This window comes from Halyomorpha halys, unplaced genomic scaffold, assembly GCF_000696795.3.
Source record: "Halyomorpha halys isolate HHAL.00 unplaced genomic scaffold, Hhal_1.1 Scaffold34.1, whole genome shotgun sequence".
NCBI classification, from domain to species: Eukaryota; Metazoa; Arthropoda; class Insecta; order Hemiptera; family Pentatomidae; genus Halyomorpha; species Halyomorpha halys.
In genome coordinates this window covers 1586257-1599851 of record NW_027105031.1, presented here as the reverse complement: position 1 = coordinate 1599851, position 13595 = coordinate 1586257, and the positions used below count along the sequence as shown (strand labels likewise).

Genomic DNA, 13595 nt, shown 5'->3' with positions numbered 1-13595 from the left:
GTGGCCAAATTCCTGGCAATTGTAACATTGCTTGGGGCCACCGATATTTTTCATTTTCTCGACGGAATAAATCATGTGGTCTATGGGACCCACTTTTTTCATATCGTCAAGGGTTGTTGAATTTTCTGTCGTGACGATAATATACGTCAGGTCAGTCTTTACCCCGGCGGCATTTGTTTTTTGCATTCTGTGTAATAGACGGAAGCCAGGAAGGCGTTCCGAGAACGCATCATTAATTGAATCTAAGGGGTGATTTGAATCGAACCCTGGTAAAGAAGATAGTTCTGGGGTAGTGATTATGCTAAAAATGAAAAGACCTGTGAGAGGCACAGCCTGTAAGGAATTACTTTATTGTTACTCAGTACATTCTTTTGATTACGTTTATTTATTAAAATAATATAGTTATAATTATGATAATACTGACATGATTTATACATTAAAATATAGAATTATTTACAATAAATCAACACAATGCAGCAACTATACAAGCAAGTGTAGTGCTCTCTGGTGGGCAACGATGTTGATGTAGTTTTGGTGGAAACGAGAAAGGTGTTAGTTTTTCCGCTAGCTTCTAGGGTCGCTACAAGTAGTTTCATTGCTTATGCCCCAGTTCACAACAAAATCAATTCCAATAAGATTTAAATTTTCTACATTACATAGTTTACATAGTACATAGTATATTAGCTTCACCTTCTTTCATGCCCTAAATTTCAGAAAAAAAAAAAGTATTTTCATATCCCACTTAGAATGAAGTGTAATAATGATTGATGTAATGTCTCTAGTACCAATTTTTTTTTTTAATTTAATTTTTATAAAATGTTTTTTAATAATTAAAACTTCTACAAGATGCGCGTCAAATCGACATGAGGAGGCCCCTCACCTCCGGAAATTAAAAATAGGACGATGTAGAATGGCCATTTATTATTACAAATAATAAATAAACACTACAGGTAACCTTAAAATACCAAAGGTAGTAAAAGGTAATACTCAATACGATAATATACAAGACATAAGTATGGCCATTGACATTCTACAACAAACCATACGAGACGCTGCAAACACATCAATACCCACATTCACACCCACACCAATACACCTACGCACACCACCCCAACACATACTCACTCTCAAAAAACAACGCAATAACATAAAAAACTGCTGGTACAGGACTAAAGACCAGACCTACAGACCGAAAACTTACAAAACACCATCTTCACAACCTATAAAGACCTGACTGCAACACTGAGGAAAACAAAGGGAAATGACATCTTGTATATCCTACTCAAACAGCTCCCCCGAAAAGCCCAAATGTTTCTCCTCAACATATGCAACCCCTGCTCTCGCCTCAGATACTTCTCAACGGAGTGGAAACATGCTATCGTTGTTCCACTCCTTAAACTAGTCCTCATACACATCCGCAAACACTGTGACACACATGACGGTCCCCAGGGAGCACCACGCGGATGTGACAGTAGGCGTTGGCAGGGATAGGGAGAACTGGGAATCCTCAGACAGTGACTTTGGCCTGATTCGTCCATGGAGAGTGGGGGAGACACCCGCACCCATCTCCCTCTCTAGTCCTGCTGTTACCATATCTATTAGCCCTCAACGTACGTTTCCTACGTAATGCATTATTTTATTAATTCATGTTCATGTTCATATTCTGTTTTAGAAAAATCAGGAAAAGAAAAAAGAACCCGTACCCTCTTGGGACATAGCAAATAAGCACATTTAGATTCAGTATATACTTTCAATTTTTTTTACGTATCTGATGTGTATTATTTCACCTTTGTTCCTGATGGTAACCTCCTCTTTCCTATACCTTTAATTCCATCCTAAGTTAGGATACTGTGACTCGTACCCAGTCAGGAATTACATTCCCCTTCGTGATTGCAAACTCGTACCCTGCCGAACCAAGTTTCCATCCTTCGAGGACTTATGACACGCACCCGTAAGACTCATCCTGTCCATTCTCTCCTAGCTACATAACCTGTTACAGCACGCATTGTCGAGGCCTTCTGGTATAGAGTACCTCACAAGGTGATCTGGAGTTAGACTATCTGAAACAACCACCTCGACATCCTTATACATTTTTCATTCTCTTTGACCACCTTTTAGCCCGAATATTTCCTTTGTGTAGAGAGTGACCGAAAACCTTGTGACAATGGTAAAATATGTTGGTGATTGATGCGTTCAATCTGCACTTCCAATTATGTTTTATACTTGAGATAATGCTGAAAAGATTGCAGCCAGATTTAGGTTTACTGCTAAAGAACCTGGTACCATAAACTAGTAAAATCTCGACCACAGCTTTGTGACAGGTCTAGGAAATGACGAAACGAGCATTATGTTTTATTACTAGATAAAAATTAATGATTAGAAGCTCAACATGAGAAGAAAATGTGGCCTCAAAGAGGTTAATAACAGAAAAATAAAATCATTCATATTCAGATTTTAGTAGCTTATTTTGGTCCTGGCTCCAGAACTATAAGAAACATGAATGAACTTGGACGTTAAGATGTTCAAACGTCGATAAGAATATATTTAGAATAAGAGGAATAAATATAACAGGAAAACAGTGACATGTAAGTTTCTCCTTCCCAAAAGAAGTTTAACACTTTATATACCCGTTGTATCTGGTTCTGTTTATTTAGAGATCGCCAAGAGGTATGGATACTTTCTAGCTAATTTTAATTCAACAGGATTCTTTGATAACTATTTCCGATTACGTTGCAACATTTTATATTTTCTCAATGTAAATATAAATATTTGTGATATTTATTATTATTTTCAATCAAAATAATAAATGGTTAAACCATAATTAATGGTTTCCTTTCTCAAATTTCTCATTATGTTAATTTCTTTATTTAAAAAGAGCACTGTTTTATTTTTAATTTTATATATATATATTATTTTCTTTTGCATATTATATTTTTTGTCATCTTCATAATGTTTTATTACAATGTTTTTTTTATCACTATATTATGGTTGTTAACACGTTTTTGTTTTCAGCCCGATAAGAATTGAAGACATGAAATTTAGGCTGAATCGGTGGCACAAATAAAATAAATTTCCCTTGTGTTCATTATTACCCAGCTGGGCGCACCTTCGACCACCTTTTCCTCAACCAAATAAATTTCAGTAATTATTTTTTCCCTGAGTAGATCAAAATTATAATGGTGTCCAAAGTGTGATTATTTTTCCTCGATTAAGGGACCACTTTAGTGGTCCCATGAAGTGAATTCGGCCCTAGCTACTTCTGAATTTCACATTGTCCACGTTTCGGGCATATCACTCAATTTCAAAACATTAATAGTATTAAACATAATATAATATATTACTTACCAAACTCTAATACATTAAAAACACATTAATAAATTAAAATGAACAATATATATTTTTAAGATGGAATTTTCTTGTAATTTAAACTTGAATCGTTATCAAAAATGAATAAATGGTCAAAAAGGTGTTTATTACTTTTATCGTGTTTGAATTAATTTATTATTACATCCATCAATGTTTCCAAAATAGAAATATGTCCAATTATTTTCCGTTACTGCATGTCTTATTAATATTATTATTCTTTGATAGATAAAATGTTATATTTTATTTATAGTTATTGGTATGATTTTCCAGAACTATTTCAGATTAGAGTTGAAGAATTAAAAGCATAAATAAAATAGAATAAGCATAAATTATTTTATCCGCATAGTACGGCCTCTTTCAGTGGAAACTACTTAAGGGCTGTTTTATCATTGTGATTTTAGATCTCAATCCATCTGGCTGTCATTTTTACTCAAAATAGGTTTTATTAATTTTAGATAGCTCTAAAGATGTTGATCACTGGCCGTGAGTAAAAGATTAACGCAAATTTTAGGCTTTTTAGTTTTTAGGCCACTATTTTGTGATTTATTCTTATTTTTTAATACTACTAACATAATCTTTTTCTTATTTTTCTAATGTAATATATTTATTAATTATTTGTTTGAAAGTGGTAATAATACAACAACTTCAATGATCCACTTAACTTTCAACAGTTTATTTCAATTCTCCAAAGTTTCGGCCCTTAGGCCATTATCAAGGAGACAACCTCAATTACTGATTTGTAACAATTCATTTATTCACCATGGCAATTAAACGTGGTAGTTAATGACTGAGACTGTTAGTCCACTGACATTACTTGCACTATTAACGATCACGTTAGACCCAGTGCGACATTACTGTCATGATAGTAAATGCTGTCATCCCTGTAACTATCAAGTAGTTACACCATTGTTCTGGCTAACACTTTTACCGTAATAACGGAAACTGTACAACAGTTCACTGTCAAGGCGTAAACCTGAGATAGTTAACGTTACATTATTTGCACTACTAACGATCACGGCAGACCTAGTGCGATATTACAATCGTATATGTAAGAATCATACAGTTATAACGATTCTCCTAGAGCGGCTAAAGTGGCGGGTATTTTTGGGGTAAAAGGAGTTATTTCAAGGGACCGAGCAGGTATTTATTAAGAATCGGTAGCACTGACAAGGGGAGCGAGCACTGCGAGCGGTTTTCTCTGCTCTTCACGACTGTGTCATTATAGCATTATGGAAATGTCTTTTTTCTCATTTTAAAAAATATTTAAATTTGAGCTGAATATGCTTGTAATTATAGCCTTAGTAAATCGGTATCAATATACAAAGGAATAAAATTGAAAGGATACCTTTTTTTGTTGTCTTTCTCTCATGCTCATAATTATTGCTTATCAATTCTCACAATTGTTTATTTGGAGAATATATGAACTGAGAATATTAGACAATCTAAATATCAAGTGGAACTCAGGAAAGAAAGGTAAATGTTACATCCACAATTTTATTAAATGTAATTCAGTTATCTTATAATTCATATTTTCCTTTATGGTCTAACAATTTGACAAAAATAATTAAGTTTTAGTTATAATTTTACATTAAAATAGGTCAGTAATTCCTATAAACTAAATTTTTTTTTTTATTTTCCACTTTGAGAAGTAAAATATATTGTCTATAACTGTATATTCTCTATTGAAAATGTAAAATAATAAAAAAGGTATTTGCATTTTCTTCCTAAAATACAAATGTGTATTTTATTTTATACTTTAAAGACACAAAATAAATTATGAAAAGGCAAAAGCTTAATATGTAAGTAATTTTATTTTATTTTAAATAAACAATACTTCTAATATTTTGTATTTTAAATAATGTTTATGTAAATAAATTAAATTCTAGACAATTAAAATAAACTGTTTTTCAATAACATAAAATCCTTTGTCTTTTAAATACTATATTTTAAAATTATGATTAAAAAATACTTTTTGCTTAGGTCATAGTTACATCACATTAATTTTATCACTAAAGATTATTTATAGTCCTGTTAGTATTTTTTATCTCAGTTCATAGCAAACCTTTTATTCATGTTTAATTATGCAAATTTTTCAGTGTCAGGGTTGATAAGGATTTATTCCTTAACAGCTGAAGCATCAGCTTCCACTTTAATTACTTTCCAGAATTGAAATTCATCATGCCTAAGTCTCCAGATTACAAAGTTGGTAAGTTCATTTTCTCAATTTAATTTTTATTCCTTTTGTTTATTACATTTAATAAATGCTGAGATATGCACATAACAAATAACCATTAAATATTTTGAATTTAAGGCATTTTTGTTTAATAAATGTAAAAAAGATTAATTTTAAAGAAATTTAGGTCAAGGAATACCACATTAGTAAAACATTTCAAACTTAAAGAAAGTTATTTCCTATGCAGTCAGGTTATAAAAATAAATATTTGTCAGCCTACTAAAACTTAGTAGCCAAGCAAATACCAAATTTCAACTAAAAAACAAAAATTTTGTTCTAAATATTTCATATTGTATTGGATTTGGCAGGCTCTTGAAGTAATACATGACCTAATTACTATTTTTTGTATTATTAATTGTACTAGAGATTTATTTAAAAAATGAAGTTATTATTATAATTCTTGAATTTGATAAATGTTTCATGGATTAATTTTTAATAATATTTTACTTTGCAGCTGACATAAATTTAGCAGAATTTGGAAGAAAAGAATTGATGTTAGCTGAACAAGAAATGCCAGGTCTAATGGCTTTAAGAAAAAAATATGGTCCAAGTAAACCTTTGAAAGGTGCAAGACTAGCTGGGTGCCTTCATATGACAATACAAACTGGTGTTTTAATTGAAACACTTGTTGAATTGGGTGCTGAGGTGAGAGAGAACATTAATTTATTTCTTTTGGAATCAATAAATTTTATCTATCTAAAATATTAAAGAGAAAAGACATGAACTTTTAAAAAATAATAATTGTTTCATTGTCATATTATCACAAAGAGTGATTAGTCAATGAAAGGACCTAACCATCATATCTCAATTTAAATCATACTAAACTCAACCAACTTGGTTCCTACTTTCTTTAGTGTTCTGTTCTTCTTCCATCTGACATCATAAATGGGGTAATTTCTTCTGTCCTATCCACTGAGGTCCTATTCTTTAAGGACCTTTTGATGAATTTAACCTTTTTATTGCTTATTATTTATATTATATGGTAGATTATGTTGATTTTTTAAGCATATTTTGTAGTTAAAACATTATTCCTTGCTGAGATTCTAATTAAATGAAATGAATTAATCTGGAACATGGTGTCGCCTGAGAATAAATTAATGTCCAAAGTCGTATTTTGTTCTAGTTTTGTTGGTCAATAACCAACGACTAATTGATTTTGAATCCAACATATCAAAAATTTAAAAGATACATCAAATTAAAAAAAAAAAAGTATATATTCTAAAATATGCAGAAAATTGATATTGATGTGACTAATGGCTGGGATGGTATTTAAAAATCGCTAAAAAAGACGGAATGAAATGCAGTGAGGAGACAATAATTTTCTTTAAATATTAATTATTAAGAGATTGACAAATCACTTAGTCTTATTCTAGGCATAAGATGTCATTGTTTTATGTGTGCGTTATTTCATACAAAATTAAATTTTAAATTAGTTTGTTTTTACCTCTTTTGTTTTATTTATAAATATTTTATAACTGATACTGCTGTTCCTGATAAATTTTGTTGAACAATACTTGATATGCTGCTTGTGCACTAAGATGTTTAATTTTATTAGCTAGCTTAATATGTTTTATTTAGTTTTATTTCAGTATTATTTATCGTATCATCACTTAACATAGGTGAGATGGTCGAGTTGTAATATTTTTAGTACCCAAGATCATGCTGCTGCTGCCATAGCTAAGAGAGGAATACCTGTATTTGCTTGGAAAGGAGAAACAGATGAAGAATATGTATGGTGTATAGAACAAACTTTGGAAGGTTTCTCAAACAAAAAGGTACCTTTGTTAATTGTATTAACATTTTCAATTACATTACAGTCAAATATCGTAAAAAAAAAAAACCCTAAATTATAAGTGTATATCTCTCATAAATGGAGAGTATTTGAATTTATTTTGTATATTTCTACTTCTATTGCCTTTGAAAATTGATTAGAGCAAAGAATTTTTTTATTTCTTTTATTCATAATAAAAGAAATAAAAAAATTATGCACTACTTCAAGAATTTTTAATGTATGGATAAACTACAAAGATATATTGATGTAGGTATTTGAGGCTGTGGTAGATTTGAAAAATTAGTTACTTGAATTGCATACACAATTGTTTTATGCTGTTAATTTTTAAATTCTAGAATGAAGATATCATATAACAATTGATGTAAAAAAAATGGCTAACAAGTTTAATTTATAATGGTCTTCAGATTGCTTTAATATTAAATAAATATTAATAATCTTGTGATGACATTAATCTCTGTGGTTAACATCATTACTGTTATCTATGTAGAGAAATATGCTGAAAAATTAAAAAGTAGAATGAAACCTTTATATGTTGATTGGTAATGCTTCTCAGAATTTATTTCTTATTGGATAAAGATAATTTGAGAAGAAATAAGTATGTTAATGTTACAACAAAAGCTGATGTTTCATACGCCAAAAAAAAAGAATTATACATACATAGAATAAACAAAATTTATTTATCAATTCCTTAGCAGAAATTCATGAATGCTTTTATTTCTGAACAAATGTATTATTTAATGATATTTTATTATTTTAAGAATTTATATTTTAATTCTACAGCCATTAAATATGATCCTTGATGACGGAGGTGATTTAACCAATTTGATACACACAAAGTATCCTCATCTTTTACCTGGTATCAAAGGGTTGAGTGAAGAAACAACTACAGGAGTCCATAACTTGTATCGGATGCATAAAGAAGGAAAACTCAAAGTTCCCGCTATTAATGTTAATGATTCAGTAACAAAGGTATATAAAATTTCATAACTAATTTAAATATGAAACATTAAATAGAATATTGATTATACCTTTGCAATATATTTTTTTTATACCTCAGAGCAAATTTGATAATTTGTACGGATGCCGAGAGTCCTTGGTGGATGGTATCAAACGTGCCACAGACATAATGTTAGCTGGCAAGGTCAGTGTTGTTGCAGGCTATGGAGATGTAGGAAAAGGCTGTGCTCAGTCATTGAGGTCATTTGGGAGCAGAGTTCTCATTACTGAAATTGACCCAATTAATGCTCTCCAAGCTGCAATGGAAGGCTATGAGGTAGCTATTATAGTATTTAAATAATAAGTGATAGGTGCTTAACTCTTCATGATTCATAATGATTATTTTTTTATTAGAAAGACTTGCATGATTCTCTAGTACAGAAGATGACTCAATAAAAATAATTATACTATCAAAAATCTTCCGTATAATTTATTTATTTTTAATAATTGTTTATCAGTATATATATTATAATACTAAAGGATTTATTAGTATATATCTCTATAAAGGAAATAGAATCATTATGAATAATTTTGAACTCTTTACCAACAATTGAAAAATTTGAAGTCTATAAAAATTGCTAAAAAATCTATACATTTGTTTATTATTATCATTATTTTATTTTAAAGTTTCACTGCCAGGAAGACCATCTTAATTTTTTGAGATAATTGGGTACATTTTGGAATAAATAAAACAAACATAAAACAGATTTTCACAAAAGTTTATTTCAGCAAGAGTAGATAAAATGATACCATCTTAGTGAACATAAATAAAAAAAAGAAAAGAAAAGAAAAAAATCAAAACTAATAAAAATTAAATTAATTTAAATTAAGATGGAATTTACAGCAAATGCAACTGGTGATTAGTTATTCAGTTAAAATCACTTACTGTCTTGAGTAGTAACTACGCTATATCTCCAGCACTTCTTTTTCCTCTGACACTCTCCCCTTTCATTCTTTATATTGCTTGTTTCACCTATCTGCCCCTCAAAGCCTTGATTTTTTGTCAGAAGAGCTCGATATTTTCTCTATGATCAGCATTGAGGGACCGACCAAACCATTCTTAAGGTTTCCTCTTTGCTTCTCTTATAGCCTCTTGTACCTTGTTTCGTGCAAGGATGTACCATTCCTAGTTGCTTTGACTTCTTATTAATTTCGCTGGCTGTTAATCCAACCATGACTATTCTAAATGCATTGATTATGTATTTAAGGAAAATACTAACAGATTTTAGCTATATTAAAATCACTACTAACAATAATTAAATAATTACAGTTTTACAAATGCTTGGAAAATCTCTGTAAATTCGTATATTGTTTTATTTGTCAAATTACTATTAAGACTCAACATTGCAGGTAACAACAATGGAAGAAGCTTACAAAATTGGTCAGATATTTGTTACAACTACAGGTTGCAAAGATATTATCACACAAAAACATTTTCTTGAAATGAGAGATGATGCTATTTTATGCAACATAGGGCACTTTGATATTGAAATTCAAGTCGAATGGCTGGAAAAAAATGCTGTTGAAAAAGTGAACATAAAACCTCAGGTGACAAAATATATAATTATATGCATTTTAGAGCAGTTGAGTTTATTACAGCTAAATAAATATACTTCATACCTTCTGAACTTTCTATAAAAAAGGTAATTCTTTGAATATATATTTTTTATAATATTGCAGTTTTATTAAGCTTTCAAAGTCTAGCATTGTTATTAACAATTGGTGAATTATTCTTTAATAAATACTATGACAGATTATTCTTCAATGAGACTTCTTTGGTATAGCAATGATTAAAAGTAATAAATAGCATTCCAATAATTTTTTTAAAGAGACATATTTATGAATTACAGCGATCAGATTCGTTATTTGATTATTAACCCCTAGAATTCAATTTCTTCCTCCATTCATTGTTCAAATATCCTTCCATTTATTTATCATATCATTGTTAACCACCATTTTTTGATCCAGTCCTTAAGAATGGTTAATTACTTTTTCCATTCTTTCGTTCTAATTCGTTAATATATTTTTTTATTTTGTGAAAAGAAAAAAAAATTTCTAGGTTTATAAAACCCAAATTTATAAAATATTTTACTTTAGGTTGACAGGTACACCCTCCAAAATGGAAGGCATATCATAGTACTGGCAGAAGGTAGGCTTGTAAATCTTGGTTGCGCTACTGGACATCCTTCTTTTGTAATGAGCAATTCATTTACAAATCAAGTATTAGCACAAATTGAACTTTGGACAAAAAATGAACAATATCCAATCGGCATACATATACTACCCAAGAAGGTAACTAAAAATAGGCCTTGTTAGAAGTTCTTTCAAAAGTTTTAATAACTTATACAAAATGTATTGATAGATTATGTATGCCATTGAGTTTAAAATTTTATTAGACTGTGTTAAAGGAAATGTAACAAAGAATTATTGATAGAAATTAAGTCAGGAAACTAAAGTAAATAAAGAGGTGATTTTGAAATCAAATTAATGAATAGCTTTTTAAGTTTTTTATTTACTTATTCCTAGCAAAAAAAACAATATTTTTTTTGATTCATGGCAGTTTCTTTTTGTCATTACTAAAAATTCAGTTTTCAATATCATAATCCATACATAACAGAATGTCAGTTCCTAAAGATATTTAAGACCTTGTTTTGAAATAAAGATTTAATTTTCTAATGAGCCCAGGGTGACAAGATTTGTTTTTTCAAGCTATGAAAAGTAACCATGTCCAGCTCAAAGAAATAAATACTTGTTTTAGTTTGAATGATACTTTGACAAAATTTTCTCAAAAGAATCATTTTGTATGCAGAACCTTTTTGGAGTTGACATCATATACAATACTAAAAATAGCATGATTAAATTTTTAAATGGTTTTTATTTCTTATGATTATTTATGTACTATTATGTTGTATACTTGTTAGATAAAAAAGAAATAAATACTAAGCAATTCATGGATTGTTTTCCAGCTTGATGAGGAAGTAGCTGCTTTGCATTTAGATCACCTTGGAGTTAAACTGACTAAGCTGACACCTGAACAGTCTGAATATTTGGATATACCAGTTGAGGGACCTTACAAACCAGACTACTACCGTTATTAATTTTTAATAATTATACATAATTTTACTGAATCAATATTATTTTTAACATGTTTACTTTTTTTTTGTAATATATTGGGTTATATTTAATATAAGTGGTTTTTGAGAGGTAGGGACCATCAATGTTTCCTAACCTGGAAGGATATACACTTCTATCTCACAAAAGTTGTTAATTACTAAAAATCTTTTATTTCTCGTATTAACATCTCTTGGTCAAGGTAATTTGGAGTAAGTGCATAATCATTTTGTCATGTCTAAATCCATAGCAGGAAGGTAGCTCTAAGCTCTGAAGTTATCACTTCAGATGTAGTTTTCCAGAAACTACACAATAAAAAAAGAAAAGGAAGATAAAAAAGTGAGGTAAGCATTAAAGATAGCAAAACTGTTCAAGATTAAATGAAAATAGAAAAGAAAAACAAATGCAAGAAATAACAATTGGAGTATAAGAGATAATGAAGGCTGGGAGGATGTGAATGTGTTTATGGAAAACTTCAAGTGAAAGAGAATGATTGTGTTTAAATCCACTGATAAATCAGCCATTGGTGTTGGAACTCATGTTAAATTATTGGGTAACAGTACTTTATGGGGAATAATTAAGATGGTGAATTACTATTTACATATGTATATGAGGAAATTTTATATAATACCTGTGAAGGATTATAGGTTTTCAAGCTACCTTCTAAAGAAGACATTATTAAATTAAAAAACGGAAATCCTCTGGTCCTCTGTGCATAACTACTTCCAGAAAACCATCAATGGCTTGAAATTGTTTTTCAGTTAACTTCTTAAACTACAATATCTAGTAATAGTTTTTTTAATTATACATAGGTACTTGATATGGTTAGATAATTGTTCAATATTAAGATTCTTTTGATAAAATAAAAGTTTTTTTTTTTAAATACATTTATTCTATTATATTCCAATTTCTACTTCAATGACTGTCACTAAAGATAATAAAATGTGAATACCTGTCAAATTTTAACTTTTTTCAATTATTACTACTATAAAATAAACCTCAGGAAACCAACCATTATTGCATATGCCTCAAAACCACTAAACCTGGAATAATGAGTTTTTCTGACACTTTATACACATTCACCTCTAAAGACAGATATAAGTGTGCACTAGGGAATACTACATTAAATTATCAATCTCATAAAAATGGATATGACAGAAATAGGGGGCTTGAATGTAATATCTAAAATGTAATTGTCTCAGGAACATTTTAAAAGAATGAAGAAAAATCTATAATCAAAAATAGAGGTTTTACAATAAATGTATATAGTATGTTATGTCATTTACAAAAAGAGATATTTTGCTCTCCAAATGCTCAAAGTTTCTTTTAAAATTTTAGAACACGAATTTGCATGGTAGTAATCAATTTGTCATCAAAGACATATGTATTTACGTTATTGTAAATAAATATTGATGGTGATCTCACACTTCTAAAGAGAAGAAGAGACTATAATTTATAATTATAGTATAAGACTTTTGAGATGCATTTTTGGTCTCATAGTGAAATATTGCAAGTCACTCTGTACGAATACCTCCTTCTAATGCTACACACTCTAATTATTGAAATTTAAAATATTGAAAATTCCTCAAAAATTGTGCTTCCAATCTGCACATAAGATACCTTTGTGTGAAACTGTACTGACCCTATACATGACTAGTAAATGATCGCACTATTTAGTGGTAATATGGTATTAACACTAATTGGCCATTTTATCTTCAAATAAATAATAAATTAAAAAATATATAATTGATGTCATTGTTATAAGCAAGTATTTTACAAACATTGAAGATAAAGGATAAATAATAATACAAAAAAGAAACGGGTTCAGTGATTTCATAAAGCCTTTATTAACACAATTGTACCAAATTTCGGATTTCATTCTGCTTAATAAATATGGTTCGGGAAGCATGATATGGTTTCATAATTTAAAATTGTATGTTACCTAATGTAGAATCAAGAAATGGCTTGTAGGCATACAACAGTGTTGTATGATCCCAGTGAACTGAATACCCTGTTCTTCTAATATAAATATCAATTGTGCCTTTACTAAAATAACGATTTGAGCATTATTAAATCAAGTGATGAGACATATATATA

The 13595-nt window shown here is 29.6% G+C and overlaps 1 protein-coding gene across 1 annotated transcript; it reads left to right on the top strand.

Annotated features, from left to right (window-relative positions):
* The first annotated feature begins 4820 nt into the window (after positions 1–4820).
* Positions 4821–11632, top strand: LOC106686107 (adenosylhomocysteinase). The gene is made up of 9 exons (XM_014429245.3): positions 4821–4839; positions 5463–5572; positions 6054–6244; positions 7219–7374; positions 8172–8360; positions 8449–8664; positions 9738–9935; positions 10485–10679; positions 11354–11632. Exons 2-9 carry the CDS (start codon positions 5545–5547, stop codon positions 11483–11485), a joined length of 1305 nt encoding a protein of 434 aa, XP_014284731.1. The 5' UTR covers positions 4821–4839; positions 5463–5544; the 3' UTR covers positions 11486–11632.
* Positions 11633–13595: the final 1963 nt, after the last annotated feature.

What these genes read in the sequence shown, in the direction of transcription:
- LOC106686107 (XM_014429245.3), top strand. Translation starts at nt 5,545, where the DNA reads ATGCCTAAGTCTCCAGATTACAAAGTTG. An exon ending in GTCTCCAGATTACAAAGTTG is followed by an intron (nt 5,573 to 6,053) that starts GTAAGTTCATTT and finishes TTTACTTTGCAG; the next exon opens with CTGACATAAATTTAGCAGAA. An exon ending in TTAATGATTCAGTAACAAAG is followed by an intron (nt 8,361 to 8,448) that starts GTATATAAAATT and finishes TTTATACCTCAG; the next exon opens with AGCAAATTTGATAATTTGTA.